The sequence below is a fragment of the Anguilla anguilla genome, chromosome 5 (genome assembly GCF_013347855.1).
Source record: "Anguilla anguilla isolate fAngAng1 chromosome 5, fAngAng1.pri, whole genome shotgun sequence".
NCBI lineage: Eukaryota > Metazoa > Chordata > Actinopteri > Anguilliformes > Anguillidae > Anguilla > Anguilla anguilla.
The window spans coordinates 12,309,267-12,331,030 of NC_049205.1; the positions used below are offsets into that span (position 1 = coordinate 12,309,267).

Sequence of the window (21,764 nt, forward strand, 5' to 3'; positions counted from 1 at the left end):
AAAAAACATCAACTTCCCTGCTGTCTGTCATTTCAGGTTAACCTCTGCACAGCGACGGTTAATCCACGAGGCACCAAAACGTGCCATCTCCACGCCGTTCTTAATATTATTTATGAAATATGACTAAAGCATCGCACCTTCTGCTTAAAATACTATTATTAGCCAAGATCAGGATGTTTGCAGGGTCACACACACACACACATATAGGCTATGACTTGGTAAACAGTGATAGTAAATAATACATATTAAAATCCAAAACCACAGGGCTGATTTAAAGGACTGTGGAATATTTAGTTTGTAAAATCTGGTAGCTGTGACGTCATTATATTACTATATTCTTATTATAGACTTGGACTGTCTATAGAACAGTAGAACACTTTCATTAGAAACTGTCAAAAATCAGAAGGTAGGACATTATTTCAATTCAGTGAGAGTCTGTTGCACACATGTTCAACATTTTTGGGGGTTTTGACTCTTGGATGAACATGCCTAAATTTAGGCTAAGCCGCAGGTAAGTTGCATATTGGAGCAAATCCCAAATGTGTTGAGTACCTCTGTCACTGCAAGCAAAAACTCAGTGATTGTACCGTCCTGCTTCTCCACTAAGACTATGGTATTCATATGCTACTGAGATTTTAAAAAGTCTTTTTAAGGTCTTGTGAGGACCTTGTCAGTTAACTGCAGAAATGGATGTTGTGAACGCTGTGCTAATGGGTGTTGGATTTCTGTCAAGGATTTCTATGAGTGTTATTTCGTACCTTGGAGAGAAATATATAATTAGTGTTTTAACTGCAAGGTAAAAACACCATTTGTAACTGAAAGTGAAGCTGCTTGAAGAATGCAGTGATTGCAAAACACTGACTGTAAAAAAAAAAAAAATTAAAAAGAAATGGACAAAGTGACAGTGATGTCATTGACTTTCATCAGGCTTGTGAAAAGCAGTTTGAAACAGTGGAAGTGCAGTTTTTGTGCCGCCCTGTTGTACAGATTGGAGCCTGAGACTGCACTAGGCAGTGAGTCAGCCTGTCCCAGGTCCAAACAATATCAAAATATAGTCTAAACGACACAATAACTTGACAAATTGTCACGTGGGGAGACATTAGACAAAGAAAAAAAACATCTGTAACGACTACATTATTATATTACCGTATCGGGACCATCAACTTAAGATGAAACGGGAGGCTGAAGACCCATGCTGGAGTCAACTGCACTGGCACTAGAGAGCAACATCAACACAACCAGGAAGAGGGGTTCAAAAACAAAGCCCAGAATTGGCCCCTCTTATTGCAACCCCCAACAAGAAATAAAACAGTACCGCAGTACACTGGTCGCATTAAGTTTGGGTCAACTGGAGTACCTATTTATATTTAACTATTTATTTATTTACATTCAGGCGTTCAAGCCGATGCTTTTATCCAGAGTGGCCTACATGGCTTGCATTTTACATACTGTACAGTCAGTTTACACAGCTGGACATTTAGTGAAGCATTTCAGGTTAACTGCCGTGCACAAGAGTACAAGTAGCACCGGCCCACCTGGAAATCGAAGCTGCAGCCTCTGAGTTATAGGCCAGGTTCCCTAACCATTGTACTATACCTGCCACCCCTATTTATTCATTTGTATAAATGTAACTGGAGGGGCTGCTGGGTGGCTCACTGGGTAAAAGCGCTGCTCGTGGTGCATGCGTGAGCACCGCGGTCTTGGATCGAACCCGACCCGTGTCAGGGCCGACTGTGGAACAGCGCATATGGATACGGGAAGGATACAGTCGGTAGGGATATATATCGTTATGTAGCATTATATATGTTATTCATTGCTCAAGCAACTCCCGGCTTGCGCCTGTGGTGTGAGAAGAAGCATCTGGCTAGCAGGCGTGTGTTTCAGACAAGAACACTGGAGCTGCCTTCACTCTTACAAGCTGTATATGAGCGTGCTTGTAAATAGTCTCATTCCGAATTTCGGGTGGGTTAGGGTTCATTGAAATTCAAAAATTCTAATTCAAATTTTTAAAAAGACCCAGTCTGGTTCCAGTTTGTGCAACAGGGCTGCAGAAAAACTGCAATTCCACTGTGATAAAAAATGTAACCAGATATGAGCGCAGAAAAGTAATTGCACTAACTCTTGTTTGCCCCAGCCCCAAAGCCTTCCGGGGAGGGGGGGGAGGGGTTGGGGGGTATGAAACCTCATATGCCTTTCCAGTGTCCAGGACTAGACACATTGATCCACAATGCATTAATCTGCCTTTAATTTGATTGCTTTTCCATTTAATACATACCTTCATAATGTAATGGATTGTCTGGGTAACGCTGCACGTAATCGCTTTACGTTTTTATAAACACAATATTTTGCTGCCACGTGAACGCGTTCACGTTTAAAGTGTTTTTTTTTTTTTAACCGCAGAGCGGTTCAGAAACTGCGGCTTCCTGAAACCGGAGCTTCCGCACCGCTGGATAATTTTCCGGAATGTTCCGTCGTTTGAAAGCCCCATCCTTGGGCAAGTCGAAACGACAAAGCTGTCCACGCCATTTTGAATAGCTGCCGACCATTACGCGTTATGTCCAGCTAACTGTCAGATTACAGTCGGCTAACCAACTTCCTAAATACTGTTTACCGCTCGCCCACCCCCACCTCACAACCCCCCCCCCCCCCCCCACCTCTCCTCTCAGCCATCCTGACCAAGCCGGCCATGCATTACCGCACCGATCAATTGATAGATCCCCCTGTCCCAGCTGCCGTAACTAAATCAGCCAATCGCGATGATTCAGCGCTGATGCGGGAGCCGGGGCCGCTGTCACCAATCACCGATCACCGGGCGCCCGACAGATATGGACATTCCGCTGTCACTTGAACCTAATTTATCGCCGCCTGCCACATCGATTAACCTTGTGCAGTGCCACGGCACCTATCAGAAAAGAGGGTCAGGGCGACCGAAAAGCAGGAGCAAAGGAGGGACCAGTAAAGGGGAGAGGGGGGAAAAAAAATGAGGTCTGGATCGGTTCGGGCTAGAGGCGCGGCGCGATCCCGCCAAACCTGCTCACATCTCTCCCACGGATCGTTAGCGCTTCTGCTTTCTTTAGCGCCTTGGCTCTTTGTTCACAGCAAGACCGCGTTCAGGTGCCGTTTCACCCAGCCGTTAAGTATGGTCAGCTCTTCACAGGCAGCACAGAGGAGAAAGAGCGGGGGAAAAAAAGCTCTTTATTCACACCGCTGCGGCAAAATGACCGCGAACGCGAGTCGGCTTCAGCTCCGCTCGCGCAAGTTCAGACGGGCAGACGGATGGACGGACGGACAGACCGCTTTCAGGACGCGCCCTCAGCTCCCTCCGTCGTATTTCCTTTTTTATTTATTTATCTCTTTATCCTTGAGGAGTCGGGCTGCCGGGGCCTTCTGCGCGGCCTCCCCGGCCGCCGGTTCCTCCTTCCTAGCTAATGAAGCGGAGAGAAGCATTTAGCGAGGCGGCTTTACCGGCGGAGCTACGAGGCAGAGCAGCCCGAGCCGGAGCGGGGCGCGGAGGGGGGGCGGGCGGGGGGGGGGGAGGAGGAAAACGACAGGGACAGCTCTACACAGGGTACGAGAGGAAGACATGCGGGCCTGGAGAAGGGTATAATCAAACGATTACCACAAGGCCCTGCAGATGCATGTTTATATATAGCTTTTTGTGCCTGCAGGAACGTGTTTAACAACTTCTTTTTTTTTGCCCTTGCCCGAGTTCTTTCTTAATTACGGAATGGGAACGATTAATAACCGTTTCCACACACAGCACAGAACACCATCAAATGTTGAGACTTGCGCTCAAAAAATATCTCTGTGTACTTTGTGTATTTATGGAAAATGTTCTCTTCTGTGTGATAATGTGTGTGAACATTAATTAACCATTAAAGTTTTGGCAATTTCTTGTATTTTTCAGGATATATATAAAAGCTCGTTATAAAACTGGGAAGGTTTTTAGACGCCTGTTCTGCGATTACCGTAGACGTTCTTAATGAACAAGATGGACTGACTGAGGGAACGCCATGCTTTTAACACATTTTTTAAAAACTGCTTTTAAAAAACTTAAAAGTGCATCTCCCCCCTTCACAGAGAGACTCAGTGACTGGAATCGGTGGCAATCTGCATCCCCGGCCATCTGGCTTGAAGGCGGCAGTGGACTGCTCATCCAAAAAAGGCTTTATTTAATAACCTGATACTTCCCGCTCTCCCCGAACAGACAGGCCTCAATAAGCAGACAAATCAATACCAAGCAGGCCTTGCAAATGCTCCATGCCTTAAACGGCACCCATTTCGCCATATCGACGACGCACGTGACAGAAACGCCGCCGGCGACAGTCGATACTAGGCCGGAACGATGCGGAAGCGGTTCCCGCACTGCGCACGACGAAGACTCGACAGTTCTTAGCATGTGATGGCGGCGTTAGCGACGGCTTGAGCGTGTCATATTTCAGGACCACCAGGCCCCTATTCAAATCCCCAATAGGCATGTGGTGGATCAGACCTGGGTCAAATACATATTTGTTTTGGATTCAAATACTTTTCTGTGCTCTATTGATCTCGCCTAGTGTAATTGAGCCTGCCAATTTGACCAGAAGGTGGGGTTTGCACTTTCTGAGTGTATTTCATTGGTTCCAATACACCAGACAAGATCAGTAAAACATAGAAAAGCAATTGAATCCAAAACAAATACGTATTTGACCCAGATCTTGAAGGGATAAAGCACACAGCACTTACAGATAACAGCCACCGGCTAATTGTCAAAGTGTTAAAAGCAAGTGAATCCAAAAATGTGGAGCACTCACTCAAAGGCATCTAACACACTATCACCCCCCCCCCCCCCCAACCTCTTCATTCCTTATGTTGCTTCAGGTAGCAACCCAAAGGCATCGGTGCATCATTGGCTGCTCCTAAAGCAGGACCGCCTCCCACTCCCGTCGTCTTCGTTATGACATCACCCACACAACATCCGCCCACCTCCCCCCGCCGAGTTTCGAGCGACTCACCCCGGAGCGCCTCGGCCTAACGCCTTTTACATTTCAGTCCCGCTATGAGCCTCCCGAAATTCATCAGGCCTCCTAAACAAACCCTCCCTCTCCCCAGAAGGTGTTGATGAGGCGTGCGAGATCGACGCAGCCTGGATTCAAATCACATCCAGAGCTCGCCGGGTCTGCTAATCACAGCCGCAGCTGACAGGAAAATCCTCTCCAGGGCTGGATGACATCTCAGAAACTCAACAAGGGCAGGCCTTGACCGTCTTATACCAGTTGATGCACGCTACCTGGGATTCCCTCTTTCCACGGAAGAACTGTAACTCACCGAATAGGGGAAACACAGACCCCTTAAGTGCCTGCTTAAAGACAGAAGGACCAATGCCCGCTCTGAGTTGTGTGTATTTGTAGCTCTGAGACCACTGAACAGACATTTCAGAGAAACCGGAACATAAAAATCCATCAGCCCCCCAGCACCTTCTGAATGTAGCAACTGTCTGTCTGTAATGGGGCTGATGGGAGTTGAAGTCATACTCCACTACTTCCAAGTTGACTTCACCTCCAATCAGCTTAGTTATGAAGAAGAACGTGCAATCCCCGCTTTTGCGCCCGGCCCGGGATTAGAGTCGTCGATCATTGTTCGTACGCACTGCTTTATAATAACGGATAACTACAAGGGAACACCATTCATCTTATATAAAAGCATTATATTTCATATTTGCTGACAGCCAATGACACTAATGCATGTGTAATCCCCTCGTTTGACAGAGATTTTCAGCCTGAGATCCGGAGTTTTCCATCACCAGCGCGATGAGCGCTGAGCTGAGATAGAGTGCGGATCAGGTCAGACATGAGCGATCACCTCCAACTGACTGATCCACGGCCTTGCGCTCTTAATTTATTCATTAATTTGTTTTACGCCAACACAAACTATTTTAAAACTTTCCTTCAACTTATCCAGGTCAGGACCGTTCTCCAGGAGTTAGTCTTGGGGTTTGGGGGTAGGGACAGATTTCGGGGGAAAAGACTGGAGATAGAGATGAGATTCATCATGGTTATGGTTCATTGTGGTTATGGTTCTGGGACCTGGTGTCACATTTAATGGGACTGGCAGAAGGGGATATGGTTAGGGGGACCTGGGGAAAAAGACTGGGTGGACCCAGAGTTACAGTTAGGGGATCAGGTGTTATGTACTGGGCTTGGGCATCTCAGGTTATGGTTATACTGTAATTTTGGGGACCTGGTGTCATGGACATGGCTTGCGCACCTCAGGTTATTGTTGAACTGTAATTTTGGGGACCTGGTTTTATGGACAATGCTGGCGGACCTCAGGTTATGGTTATAGTTTTGGGGACCTACAGTTATGGTTAGGTCTTGGGGACCTCAGGTTACGGTTATAGGGCCCTGAATTTAGGGTTAGGGCTTGGGGACAGCTAGTTGCAGTTACAGGGCCCTGGAGTCAGGGTTAGGGCTTGGGGCCTGGTTCACACGCTAGCTGCAGTGTTCGGGGGAAAGGGGGGTGGGACTCACGTTGTTCATGTACTCGCTCAGCAGGTCCTGCAGCGCCTGCCGGACGGCGTTGCACTCGGCCACGATGCGCTCGCGCCGGTCGTCGCGCGTGCAGGACGAGTCGGCCATCAGCGCCGCGCCGCTGATGATGCTCTCCAGGCGCTCCTCCAGGGACGGGCGGAACCGCGCCTCGCTGAACGTCAGCGGGTCCAGGATGATCTTGTTCTGAAAGCGAGAGAGAGAGAGGGGAACTACATCAAGAATGCTCGCGGAATGCCGGCACCCAGACCACCAGCATCGCCAAAACCCGCCCGCCCTCCATGTAAGCCTGTGCGCGAGAACAGGGGAAATCAGACATGATCACATATGAAGAATGCGCTACTGTTTCTTCACCCCCACAATCCTCTGATCCCTCTAGTCTTCTGCAGAGTTTCAGTCCTAAAGATTCACATGGTGATCCATTTGTTATACGTGGCTTGAGAAACAAATGCTATTTGTATGCTACCCTGTTAGCTACTCTTGCAAATGAGATTTGGAAACTCAGTGGGACAAACAAAAATATGTAATATAATAATAATAGTAATCACTAATGAAATGCAACAAAAACATGTGATGTGTTTAAAGACAAAAAAAATGCTACGTTTGGCAAGGCTAGTGGCAACAGAAGGTTTTTGGCCAATCTGTCGAAGTTGGTAGCCAGCCACTGCGGGAAGGTCACCTTCAAGGTCTGTTTCAGGGCTAGAGTTACAGCCCTCCTCCGTTTTTATGGCGCTTTTAAGCACAGAATGCAGAATAAGGTCGCTCTGCTTTATTGTCTAAGTTGCTACAAAATAGAGATTTTATGAGCTCCATGGCAGGAAAAAAATTACCATATTGATGGCAGCGATATTATGTTTTATGGCTGTACAATTTAAATATCCTATTCGCAGCAGTTTGTGGCGCGATATGGGAAGTCATGCTGGAATAGGTAGCGTTTATTAGTAAAGAGACAGGTTACGAGGAAGGCTCCGGAGTCCCGCGGTGCCTCCCGCTCTGTGTAATGTTAGCGTGCTTATTGTGCGGGCGGCGGGGGCGGGGTGTTTAAAAAGACCTTTGGCGCTGCCGCTCGACGCCGGGCGGCCGCGGGGCCGGCGTCTCCCCGAGAACGCTCCTAACTTTTAGGCCGCGACGCAGGAAATGTCAGCGGCGAGATTTAAAAGGCGGACAGCGCTTCCTGCGATATCGCCGTATTAAAAAAAAAAAATGAAACCCGAAGCGTTATCGCGCCGGCGAAAATTGAACTTTTTATTGGTTTGCGGGGGCGGCCGGCGGCCCCCGTCCGCCGCCGAAAGACTGAATGCGTTTCGCACGGCTTTGCCGGAATCCAACGGAAACGCGTCCAAAGCCGGCATAAAATACAAACAGCCCAGAGTCGAGCCGTAAACCGAGCGAGCGATTATTCTTCTCTGCCCGTGATTATATCTTAGGCTGATCCACATCCTAAAGCCTGGAAGCAAAGCTGTTAATTTGCACTCTTTAGAAAGCCATTTAAGTCTATGAAATATAGGTTTATTGCTTTTTTTTTTTTTTATTGCAGGTAACAACGCCGCGCGCGGCAATTGCACCCATTACTGTTGTGCAAACATTTTTTGTGGCGGATACGTTGTTACGTTGACGCCTCTTAATGCGCCTGAAAAAACTGCCGTGCGGCAGTGGTAAAGCAGGATTCAATTTGCCATTGTCGCAGAGAGATTTCTACAGAGCCCCCAAAGTTCCAAAAAATTGTATTTATTTCTTTAAGCTGTATCTTGTGGGAACAAGTTATTAAAGTCGCCGTCGCTTTAAGAAAATCAATAAACCTGCCTTCATCCACATGGCTTCCCCTTCCTGATTTTTCATAAACATAGGCCTATGTATTGAACATTATGATGTAATCTGAATACAAATTTTGGATGTTTCTCCCACAACATACAAATCATGTGCACGGTAAGACCTTGTGGGCACAAGATAATATCTTCTGTGCACAAGATGTACAAGAAATACCTTAGTTTTTTTGTGGGCTCCGTAGATCTATTGGCAGTCTACGAAGAATGCAAACCCCAAACAGACAGGCAATGCAATACCTTATATCTCCCCTCCAAGTTGAGACCATCAGCTTGGGTTATGAGTGACAGACCCACACACACAACCCCAGCCCGGCCTACGAAATGCAGTTTATTAACTAGCGCACAATGAGATGTGGGGCAGAGCAACGTGTTGTATCAGTATAACCTACTTTCAGAGACCAGAGACAGCATGAACACGCAACTTTACAGAACAGGCGGGTTGCCGGGGAGACAGCCGGCGTAAAAGTATGCCCTGTCTGCACTTTTTTAGGTTATTAATGCGTGTGGGGTTTCGAGTCCAATTCCGCTCTGCATTGAACCGAACTCCAGACGGCCTACATCTGCCTCAAAGCCGCTTTCTCGCACACAGGAGCCTGAGAGGTGAAAGGCTCACCTGCACTTTCATCATATTAACTGGCCTCCAAAGGCACGTGGACGCTGCATGTGACCTAGCTTTCCGGCCAGTAGAGGGCTCCCTGTTCATTAAAATCTAGAAATGATTTATATTTGACAGGGACCAACATACCAGAAGGTTCACGTAGCCTATACAGTAATGTACCACCTGTTTTTCCAGCTGGATAAATACTGAGAAAAGGTTAAATATCCTGACCAGGCGTACCGAGCCAAGTAATTCATCTAGCTTCCTCAGAGCCACAACAACCTGATCCAACACAACGCACCATTCCTGGTGTCTGAAGCAGTCTGATGGTGCTTAGGGCTTCATGTTACTTGCAGAGAGATAGGAATGTAAGCCTTGAAGCAGGTCGCAAATGCACAAAGGTCAGTCCATCAGCCCCTCATTTGTCTGCAGTGCCTCACCCCCTGCCCTGTTGCCTAGACAACAGGGAAAGCAGGCCCTCATCCTTCTGGACCTCCAGTGACACTTCCGGGGGCGTGAAAAAAAGTCCCGCGGTTTCTAGAGTCGACTGGCACCAAGTGTCACGTATGTGTCCTTCACAGTGATCTCTCAAAGCCTTGCCCTTCCTTTAGAGGTGGGGGGAGGGGGGCATACCTCTTTCCAAAATACCCGTTGGGGAAACACAAGGGCGCACGGCGATGGGTCCAATCACCGGATAATAATGAGAGTTTTCGTGGCGCAGGCACATTGTTTACCCTCAGAAACGGCTCCGTAAAAAGTCTTTTAAAAACACACCAGAGACGGAGAGGCATTGTTATTACTGTAATTATTCTGGAACCGCTTCCGACAAAATCTTTCCCCTCTCCTGACCCCCGTGGCCCAATCAGGCTCTAATAGGTCGGGTAAGCAACCATTCCAGCTAATTACGTTCGCCGCTTTCTCCCAAGCGCTTAGAAGCCGCGAGCGGTTATTGTATTTTTATAACTGCGACTAAAGATCAGCTGCTCGCGCGTCAACCAACCCCAGCTCTCCCGAGCGTTCAGACTCGCGCTGCTTTCAAAAGGCATAAATATTAGCTGCCACGGACGCCAACACAGTCTGTCGCTCTGAAGCTGGGCGCGTGCGGAGACGACGGCGGCGGCTACGCACCCACCCCCTCTCGTCTCGCCCGCGGGACGCGGTGACGCCGCCGCCCCCCCCCCCCCCCCCCCCCCCAAGCCCAAGCTCCGTCTCTTATTTTCATTCTGTTTTTTTTTTCTCCCCTTCGTTGTTGTTTCCGAGGTGTAATTTTCCACAGCGGCTCTGTCGTGAATCTTCCGTTGGCGCTGAAGCGAACGCGGTCGCCTCTCTCTCTCGGTTAGCGCGCCGCGGCCCCCGACCCCTCGGAGGGGGAGGGACCGGCGGCGCGAGTTCAAATAATCTGGTCGGGATCGGCGATAAAGCTTCGCTTTCACAGTCGTATCCTATTTCCTGGTGCGGCCAAACCGCGGTTTCAGCCACAGCCGGATTATTAGTTTGCCTATGTCATAGTGGTTATTATTTTTGTTTGACCCGCGATAAGAGCCTCTCGGCAGATAGGAAGTTAGCCGAGCTGTCACTGAACGAAGCTCTTTAGATGGAGATCTGAGCAGATTTATCTGTGAACGGGGCTTTTTTTTTTCCGCTTTTGCCGCCAAAGGCAACAGCAACATTACTCAGAAACGCACCTTATCGGCGACTGGAACAGTCTGCGGTAATATTTAATCCGCCCCGGAGAGAGGGGTTAGAGGGCGAGAGAGAAAAGGCAGAGCAGGCGAGAGAAGGTGTAGAAAAGGGGTGAGCGAAAAGAAGAAAAAACCGTGAAGGAATAACAGAGCAAAAAAATCGAAAAAGAGTCAAAGCCAAAGCGTGAGACAGCGAGAGAAACGGACGCAGGGCAGTGTGGAGAGAATATAGAGGGATAAATAGAGGAGTAAAGAGTGAGAAAGACACGGGGAGTAAAAACAATGGAGGGAAAAAAAAAAGTTTCTAAAAAGAAAAAAGAAAGAAAAGATTTTACTCTTGAAACGGAGTTAGCCAGAAGCGTTCAGGGGTTGTTCAATAGGGAGAGACATCGATTGATCCAATCGGAATTGAGCGGGGCACTAAATGACACGTGTACATATTGTTCTCGTAATGGCTTTTGACATTTTCTAGGCCGCGCTCTCCTCACAGGCCCGTAGGAAACAGCATTCGTTGGTGCCGGACTCTAATGCGCGTCGACCGGGAGCGGCCCCACGTCTCCGTCTCTGCGGCTAAAAACCGCAGAGGCTTCATGAAAGCACCGGCGCACTTCCGGCAAAAGCTCACACGGGAGATTAAAAGATAACCGCAAAGACGCGGTGACCTTGATATATATACATATATATTTTTTTTTAATGCAACAGCGTGAAAACTCGGGGGACCATCTTGAAACCCGTCCCCTAAAAAAAAACAAAAAGGACGAGCGGGCCCCGAGGAATTAGCCCGATTGTTATTCTCAGCACGGCGACCGGCGCGTGTCGAAGAACGAAGAAGAGGAGGAGCGCCGCGTCGCCGGTCGGACGGGGGAGTCGGCGCTAGCGGCCGCCGGCTCAGAGCGTTCAGCGCGGATCCGCCGGATCCACCTTCCTACCCACTCCGCTACCTCCGCGCTAAAACAAACAGGAAGTAGGAGGAGGAAGTAGGTATGAATTCGGTGACTAAGAAAGGGTGGAACATGCTTTCAAACACTCCACACACGTCCGTAATGCACTTAACGCAATGCAAGCTTTTGACATCGGCGTGCCAAAAACGATGAATATGGAACGGTTGCGGTTGAAGAAAAGAGGGTGCTTTTTTTCCTGGATCGGCCTTAAGGAGAGAAGACATGAAATCCTTCCATGATTGGAGAGGGATCTGTCTCTTTCAATGGCTGGTGACCTTTCGCGAATCACATGCAAATCCCCCTATTGCGACAGCAAAAGCAGATGCTCACGGGTCTGCAGAAGTCGAAGGACGTCCCGGTGATGCCATTGATTCGTTCCGTTTTCTACTGCCCCCCCCCCCCCCCATTCCCCTCCCCCCAGCGGGTATGAGCTTCGTCAGCCAATCAAATCGCAAGCGCCAACCCCCCCTCTCGCCGGGAGCCCACGTCAGATCGCCCGCTCGCTTGCGACGCCGCAGGGCGGTGCCTGAGGGGGGGGTCCAGCGGTCTCATCGCGCATACATGCCTAATACCAACCCCCCCCCCCCCACCAGGTTCCGCAGACCGCGGCCGGTCAACGGTGAGCCTTATAGCGAGTGACAGGCGGCCTACGGTCCTGTAATCGGGCATTAGTCATCCCCATCCCTCTAATTGATTGGCTTAATGAACGCGGCCCAAAGTGCCCTGGTGGAAAGCGCCGTTAGCCCTATCGTTGTCACATGAGCGATGGCCGCTGCTCGAGTCAACAAAGCGCTAACGTAATTATCTGCATCCGCCCGCGTGTCAGCCTCGATAGCGTCCATTAATTAAACCACGCAGTCCGCGTACAGCGCGTTACCAGTTTTTTTTGACCGCGAGAAAAATATCGATGTAAAGATTCGTTTTCCGAAACCGGCGCTCCGGACATCGGCAATCAGTTAGCAGCAGCCGTTTAGCTGCGCCGCGTTTCCCCTATAAACGGTTCAGGTCTTCGCTGACAAACGCACGTACGAGGCTTGAGCCGCATATAGCCGCGGTCGATGAAGCTCCGTTACACCGCTGCGATTTTCTCAGTCTGCATGAGGAAATCAACCAGGATCCAGCCCATCCACATGCACCGCTGCTGAAAACAGAACAGCCAACCGCACGCACTTTCTTCGCGTTTTGTGAAATGGCTGCTTGACTTGACTGTGTGTGTGTGTGTGTCAGTGTGTGTGGGTCTTCAACACTGCACTACCACACAGGGCTGTTGACAAGGTGGCACAGGTACCATTCATTCAAGTAGGAGTTCATTGTCCCGCACTCTGATTTGTCCTCAACCTTTCCAAACATAACTTAGGCAGGCGCCAACTACTTTTTTTTTCTGTCCTCGTACAAGATTGTTCATTCAATGCGAATACCAAGAAAACTGTGTGTACTGTGTGTCTGAGGGCATACAGAAAAATACTTCAACGAGAATAAAAATGAACCGGAGAGCAGCACAAAACTTGTGGACTTCTCGTTCTCAGTGGTGTCAGGTGACTGCGATGACGGGTGTGCAACTGTGGCCCTGGGCGGGGGGCCTGGAGTCCAGAAGGCTCTTTTCCAAACGAGCACACAGAGATGCGATTTGACTAATTACTTCTTTAATTGGAGCAGTTTAAGCAGCCCTCCTGGTTCCGGGGGTGTTAATACAAAGAGTGGAAAAACAAGCCGGCGGGAAGGGCGGGGGGGGGGTGCGGGGGTGTGGTTTGGCCTTCCAGGGCCGAGACCGGGCTCCCCCCCCCCCTTTGGATGCAAGATGTGGCCCCAGCTGTGAGAAAGCCGACTCGGCCCCCCTAGCCTGGCGAGCGGGGGCCAAACCGCACCCCTACATAAGGCCGGACCAGCTGGGGCCCCCCGGGCCAGAGCGGCCCCCGAGCGGCACGCGCCCCCGTCAGACACGCATTGATCACCGGCTCCGTGCGCGGCATGCCGGCGACCGATCCGGAGCTAAGCATTGTGGGAGCCCAGGAGAAAAGAGAACCCGTGTTTACGAGCACCAGGACTGCCGCCTGCTCGAGCTCCGCACGTTTCTCTCCTCGTCTGAGCGGACGCGTTTATTTCGCCGTTAGCCTGCACTACGGTTTGAGCATTTGCCCGCAGAAACAGACTTTGCTGGGCAGAAAAGCTCAAATTTGACGGGACAAACAGGTAATGAGGAAATGTGTCTGGCTCCAAAAATTGAAATGTCAGTGAAAGATTAGCTGGAGTTTGGTAATGACAAAGTGAGTTTGAAAAGGAAAATATCTTTAGGCAAACAGCCCTGGCCGCTCTTTTCCTTCCTCTCTCCCACACCGTGTGTGATTTTTATTTTAGCAGCTGACAGCAAACAGGGGTTCCATAAGAGTGCCATCGACCACTCTAAACTGTGGACCGAACATGAGCCCTGCATCCTTTCTGTGGATAGTTTGCACTGCCTCAAGAACTCAGAAGCCCAGACATTAAACTCAACAAAATGTAACAGAAAAAAGTCTCTACTGATAATCTGCATGATTATGAATCTGCAGGCTCATATCACATTAGTGCGTTGCGTTTCCTATGAGGAGAGAAAGCACAGGGGGGAGTCGGCTGCCTCTCTTGGTTTAAAATAAGCAAATATAGTTTTTTTACTTTGTTCTTTCGGATATTATTCCTTTGAACAGGCATACAAGGGGCCCGGGGCAGTCCAGTGATGATTAAGCATGTCATTGGTCCTTCCAGTGGGATATTTGGATTCTAAAATCTTAGGCCTCGGGCTGGGTGCCGACCAAGCGAATATGGAGTTAGTCACTGTCCCTTCCTTCAGACCTGATTAAAGATTTTCTTATGAATCAGCCTTCTCTGATGAGATGATTATTTTTTTTTCCCCCTTCTTCTTTCCTAAGATCTCCTTGGAAACATACTGCAGGAGATATGTGCAGTATAGACTTACTGAACAAAAGCAGAGATTTTCTGAATGGCCACGTGTTCCTGTGACAGCCAATCAAAAAGACTCGCACAAAAGGTCCCCTCTGCGCGTTTATCGGGTCGGTCGATTGTTTGTTTTGCTGAGGGATGTTACTGCGGCCGCTGTGGCTGTATCATTTAAAACCTATGAGGGTCCTCTCAACCGCAGGTTCAGCGCCCGCGAATCAATCCTACAGGGCGTACGGAAGCGCGTCATTGCAGAATGTGTAACAACGGTTTTAGCCTCTTAAAGCTAAGTAAAGGAGGGAGCCATTACATACACTTACATGAGCATTATGGTTATCTCCATTATGTGACAACACGCTCAAAAAAAAAAAAAAAGAGGAAATGGTGCAAAAAGCAGGCTGTTTCCCAGTGTCTTTACGGCTCTGTAACTGAAGACCACCTGTGGGCAGTTTTAAATAATGCAGCTGGAGCTTTTACCTTTATTTCCGCCGCAAAGCGCGGTAAACGACGGTCGGGCGTGAATATTTCATAGGCGGGACGCGTAAAACCGGACTCGTTCAAACACTTAAACTGAGCGTGAGGCCCCTTAGTCCGCCGCGCTGAAAAATTGATGTTCCGCGTTATTGCAGTGGGGGAAAACAGGAGCACAGCTGTGAGAGGGGGTTTCGTGAATGGCGTGCGTCAGCGCACTCTCCGTGCGCCCGGGGCCCCGAAAGAGCGCAGGGGAACACTCATCCCCAAAAAAGAGCGCAGGGGAACACTCACCCCCAAAAAAAGAGCGCAGGGGAACACTCATCCCCAAAAAAGAGCGCAGGGGAACGGGAACACTCAACCCCAGGAACAAGCCCAGGGGAACACTCAACTCCAGGAACTAGAGGTGTGGGAACACTCAACCCCAGGAACAAGCCCAGGGGAACACTCAACCCCAGGAACTAGAGGTGTGGGAACACTCAACCCCAGGAACAAGCCCAGGGGAACACTCAACCCCAGGAACTAGAGGTGTGGGAACACTCAACCCCAGGAACGAGCCCAGGGGAACACTCAACCCCAAGAACGAGCATCAGGGGAACACTCAACCAGAGGAATGCGCAGCAGGGAAACACTCAACCCCAGACTCTGAGGTCTGTCTGTTGAGCTGCACAGGAAGTGCGGTCCTCTGACTCGACTTGCAAACAACGCGATAAGAAGCTGCAGCTGACCCCGTGCACTTCGGAGGAGACCGAACACTTGTCAGCACACCGCAGAATCGAGAGCGCTCCAAATTCTAGGGAGGAAAAAAGGGGCAAAAGCACTTTTACAAAAAGAGCACTTTAAAGAAACCACTGCTGAAATATGACAGCTCCAGCAGTTTTGCGGTCGATGACGCCTCTCTCTCCCGTCAGCGGTGGCGCCGCCTTCCTCCCTGCGTAACCCGCTCACCCCTCCAGAACCTCCAGAACCCGCTCAGTATGCAGGGGGAGCGGAGCCAGCCACGATCGCATCATTCTCCCGGCAAATTCCCAACGCCTCGCAGCGGCAGGGGTGAACTCCGCGTTCAGCTATATCGCTCTGAAGACCTGTCCTCCGAAAAAAAGCTGGAAACATGAGAAACGATAGATAAAAAAAAAAAAGGGGTGGAAAAAGTAAAACGCCGAGAGAAGAATGCGGCGGCAGGCGGGCGATATCCGAGAATTTTTTATTTACAGCGCGGAAAGCAAATAAAACCGCCTCTCCATGTTAACGAGGGGAGCTTGCTCACAAAGCCCGAGTCAGTGGATGCTGCAGTGATGGGGGACGCATAGCAAACAGCGGAATCAATCCTCGAGATATCCCGGTGTCAAGGAATGTAAATATCCCAAACAATCTGGGGCTCAGGGAGAGGGCTCACCCCTCTCGTGAACTCCCGTACGTGCGCTCCCGAGCCTGTTCGCTGTTCGACGACGGGACGCCAACAGGAACAGGGGAACACGACGGGACGCCAACAGGGGAACACGATGGCTCATTTGGGCACGCGTCACTCTCGGACGTTAGACCTCGGCAAGCCGACCGTTTAACACGCCCGTGTTCTGAACGCAGTGTGAGGTCTGAGAGTCCCCACCCAACGCAGGCCCACTGCCGGTCATCCACCCCCCGCCATAGGCCTCCGGGTTTGCGTGGTCGGCTGATGGATACATTAGTTAATCCCTCTTTATCCCCCCCATTTGTTTTCATTCCGCTGGTTTTCCGGCACGTTCTCTTCTCCGATTCTGGGAAAGCTACCATTTCCAGGCCTTCGAAGCAATCCAGTAACGGAAGCCGCGGTTATGATCGATCGGTCGATTCGTCGAATCGGACAAACCCACCTCCCCCCCACACCCCCGCGAGATCGGACGCCCAGCACCCCGTGCCTGTCCGTGACGTACGTTTCAGGGAATTAAACGAATAAACATACAAATAAACAGAAGGGGGAAAAAATGGTCTCGACTGAGGAAAGGCGTTCGATGGCGTCTGGCGTCGCGTTAGGCCGCAATCTCCAGTCACGTTGCGCCGCGCGCGCTCACCTCCACGTTACCGCCGCACTTCGTCCCTGTGATTTCATCTTTGCCCGCATTACTCTTTCATGAAGTTCTGAGGGAAGAAAAAACCCGCCAGCATACCTTCGAAATGCACATTTTTATGCACTCTTCCGCCCGCAGAAAGGTTCCTGTTGCTATGAGATTATTTGCAGAGGCTGTATCTCCTGCTCGTTCCCCTGAGCGTACAATTCTTGACATCCCATCTCCTCCTCCCCCCCCCCCCCCCCCCCCCCCCCCCACAACCCCCCAACACCCCCACCCCCGCTCCCTGCGTTTGATACCTCTCTCCATCTATGAAACTGAAGAAAAAAAAACTTGATAGGAAACAAAATGTCACCTGGACCCCGGTTCACAGCAGGTCTGACAGTCCGTTTCTGCGGCTTCCTTTTCTCAACACAATGCGTGTTTTGAGCATTCCAAGCGCCGGACGATCAATCATTAATTATGTACATAACCTTGGGTCTTCAACCCTTCCAAGCACCGTACAATACACCAGTTCTGTCTAGGTAAAGAACAAAACTGCAATGAAAGCTGTTCATGGACACTCTCAGGAAGAAAGACTGTGTGTGTCATAAAAGGGTCTTCGTACACGGACCTAAACCCTGCCCACTGAGAAACAATTTGTGGATTTTTCCTCTCATTCCTATTGACAATCGTTTGAGAGCTGGTCCACATAACTGACAGGCCACACAGTATGGTATTTGAATGCCTGGATGTTTGAATTCGTTATCTCCTTCTCTTTACCAAATACTTGTGTGTGGCGTGCATTCCTGAAGACCCTTTCAACTAACCAGATAGGCAACTTTGTATTCCTAGCATAGAACGTTCTCTGCTGCTGAAGTGAAATGTTACAGTTAGTATTCATGGGGGGGCATGACCAAGGACAATACTGAGGCAATGGATTTTCTGCCCTTGGACACGCCTCTTCATGAATATTCAAAGTCCATAATACAGAAACGCAATGTCCAGTAACAGAATAGAACCTTGTGTGGTTAGCTCTGCGAAGCTCCAGGGCCAGGTTAAATTAGAGATGCCAAACCCCGGTCCTGGACAGCCGGAGGGTCTGCTTTTTTTTTTTCTTTTTTTTTCACCTTGAGATCAGCAACCAATTAAAACTTAAGAAGCATAGTGAGGCAAGTCAATTGCTTTAATGGACCAACGAAGCACTGCATAACAACGAAAGCCAGCCCCGGCCCCAGAGCTCAGACAACTGCATTAAACAACCAAGTGAAAGTGGAACAACTCTCCACAGGAAACGCGTCACGCCCACCGCCACCGTCGCGTCTGGCCTCGGCCCCGACGCGCATCGTCACGGTAGCGCCGACAGATCGGACCGGCTGACGGGTCTAGCGGAGCTCCCGCGCCGGCCTCTTCCCGATCTCGCGTGGCCCGAGCTCGTTCTCAGACTACAGAGGCAAACGACTGGAAAAACGGTAGCGATAGCGTTCCTAAATGCCAAACGCATTAAGCGTGCGAAAGGGGCCACTGCTGGGAATAACAACAGGTAAACACATTAGGCTAATATTCCCTCCCGGAACAGTCCGTGCTGCAGCTTCAGGCGCTTCCAAGACTGCCGGCCTTTGATTTCCTGGGTTGCTAAACGGCAGCCGCATCACCACCGTGAACAAACGCTGATAGAACTCAGAGACCAAATGCATTACATCTGGAGAGCGCCGCACATGTGAAATTTTTAATAATTTAAATCGCCCTCCTTCAGTAATTACTCCCAAAAAGCACACTCCACAAAGCTGGATATCCAAAGACTGCAAAGAGGATTCTGTGCAAGTACACGGAAGATTTGGCCAGGAGACAGCATATTCAATGTTTTTTTTTCCTCCGCTACCCTTCTTGATTCAGTTTTTTTTTAAAAATAAAAACATTCCGGGTATTAGTTATCTGAACGTATCGTACGCAGAAACAAATGTCGAAACTCACATGGGAACCAGCCGCTGTACCCTTGAGTGAGCACAAAGTAATACACTTCAATTGCAGCGGTAAATCTCAGGCTGCGTGGACGACAAAAGATAAAGTCTCAGAATATGTACCGTGCAAAATTTGGGCGCAAAAGGAAGTCACAGTTGATGGCGCCTACTAAACAAATAAATAACATCTGCGGCAGAGCAGTGGTTCTTTTGATTTCTGGAAGCGAAATGGACCAGTGAACACAAATACCACCCAATTATGGACCCCTAGCAAGAAATAACACCACTTTCAATCGCCTGACAAAAGAGTCTGTCGACTTATTCAAGGTCGGTCCCTTCAGGGGTATTTAATATCTTCCTTTATCTCGGCACATTTGCAGAGCAGGGGTATTCACAGATGCATTCACAACCCCCGCTCGTAACCGTGGAAACAGCCAAGCGAATCGACGCGCTCGCATCGCGTATGACGCCAAAGATCGTCCCCCCCTGCCCCGCGATTTCCCGCCAAGACCGGGCAGGCGTGCCGCGGAGTGGAGACTGCCACACGCCTCCGCCCGCCAAAAACGAGCGCTTGCGACACACCGTTGCGTCCAAAGCGTTTCGCCGAAAATGTTCTCGCATCAAACAGCGGCGTAATTGCCTGCCGGAGGACTGTACCTCCGCTCTGCAGAGCCTTCGCTTTAACCGCGTCTGTGAAGGACAGCGGGATTACACAGGGGTGATGGATACGCCGATCAATCCAGGGAACAGACAGAGGGAGGACTCGCCCCTGTTGGACAGACTATTAAGTCGCCTCTCCCTGGTTTAGTGGTCCCGTATTATGCAAAAAAAGACCCAGTTAAAGCCATATAAATCTCTTCTGGCTACTGACAGTCTGCCCGGCGACTGGACGTCTACAGCCGAGCAGCACGGAGTCAGCCAGGGCCACAAGAAACGAGGGGCAGCACTTGTTATACAGCGTAGTCTTGTGTGTAACACAGCCCTATACATCTTCATTGTATTTATTGTATTACATTATACCTGCCATGTTTAATTGCACTGTGTGTAGTCCAGAACAAAACACCCGTCTTGTGGATGTTGTGTATGTAGCTCTGTGGTTCTGGAGGAGCAGCGTTTCATTCCTCCATGTAAACTGTGCATTGTATGTGAATGGATAGGATGGCAAATTGACTAGACTTCTGGTAACTGGGGGAAGCGGCCGATCGGGCCTGCAGTTACGGCAGCGCCTGCCTGTTTGCGGTAATGGCGCTGCGGGAAGCCGAAGGCCGGGAGCCGGTCCCTCAGGGTGCTCCCGCGAGTGTGGCGCTCAACCCAAGCTGCTAGGCGCTAAGTCACCCGAGACGAGGCCGCTGGTTCGCTAAACGGATAACGCGGCGTAGTCACGCCTCCGTCCCGGAGCCGCGGGGGGCACCGCGCGCCGCCCGCCATCCGGGCCGGCCCGGGCCGTAAATCGCAGCTGCGGCAGAAGAAAAAAAAAAAAGTTTGCGCGGGTTTAAGCGGAAAATAACGGCGGAGGCGGCGCAGGTGCGCGGGCTCTGATTTACAAGCCGCAGTTATCAAACCTGACCTTAGAAAGATGCTTAATAATGTAGCGCAGGATTGATTAATGCCACCGGGCGGGCTAAGGGAGGTGCAGTGGGACGCTTTAGCCTCCGAATGCGTGCAGGGGAAACAGCTGGAGTTCTGGAGACCCAGCGACTGCTGTCCCGTTCTTGACTAGTAATCGATGACAAAGGGACACGCGCTTTTGTCCTTAAAGGAGAACTGCTCGGCACTATCATTTTGTTTAATGTTACTTTCATGTTGTTATCGCTTTTTTCTGCCTGATGCACGCTTGCTATAGTTCTCGCAGGCCTGCGGCCCAGTGCTAATGTTCTCACGGCTAATAGATGAAATGCATCATAACACAATAGCAGTGTAAGCCTGCTTTTGTATGACAGTATCTACCAAATGAAAGACAAATAAATAATAAATAAAAAATAAAATAAAAGTAGCACGTTAACAAGCAGGAATGTCACAGGCCCTATCTGTGACCTCTGCTTCCATTTTGTGGCAGTGGAAGAGACCTGAAGGTGGGGAGCTGAGAGGCCCGGGCATCTGACCCAACCCCCGGTACCCCAGGTAACCCCTCAGGGAGGACTCGCAAGCCCGGGTGAACCCCAGTCAACCTGCAGGGATCAGAGCCATGCTTGGCGAGCCTCGAGGGCATCGGGGGTCCGCTGCGCTAGCCCACCTGGGCCCGAGCGGTAAAATGGCGCTTCAGGGAGAGGCGCTAAGCCTCCGGCCTCCGTGCAGGAAGCGAGGAGCGGGCGGGCGCGGCGTGCGCGAGCCGGTTCCACCCCGCGACGGCCGGGAGGGAGGGGGCCTGGCTCCTTCCTCAACCTGAGAATAATTACGGCCCCCCCAAGCCCAATTAATTAGGCTTTATTTATTGAAATTACACGGCTACAAAAATGTAATTACGATTCAAATTTATGTTCCAACCGCCGGACCGAAAGGAACCTTTATTAAATATTCAGAAAGGCTTTACCAGTCCCTAATAAGCAGCGCACAACAGACCTGGGCAGTGTGTCAGCCAGGCTCTCGCAGGTTCTAACGGAGATTAAGCTAGCGAGGGCGCCCGTTCGTTTGACAGCGACGTGCGAAACGGAGACTAGCGCCAGCTACGAGCGCGAGCGCCAGCTGTGAGCGCCCGGGCCCGCCGCCGTCTCTGCACCCCAACGCCCGCCACGACGGCGTGCTCCGTCTTCCAATCGGCGCCCGCCGCGCCCGAAACGCAATTACCGCCAAAGAGGCGATCGCG

The 21,764-nt window shown here is 50.3% G+C and overlaps 1 protein-coding gene across 1 annotated transcript in view; it reads right to left on the bottom strand.

Annotated features, from left to right (window-relative positions):
• ctnna2 (catenin (cadherin-associated protein), alpha 2) overlaps positions 1 to 21,764 on the bottom strand; it is a 357,955-nt gene that overhangs the window by 229,277 nt on the left and 106,914 nt on the right. The window contains exon 7 of the mRNA XM_035417945.1: positions 6,510 to 6,713. Within this exon, the coding sequence (XP_035273836.1) occupies positions 6,510 to 6,713 (204 nt within the window). The remainder of the gene's footprint in view (positions 1 to 6,509; positions 6,714 to 21,764) is intronic.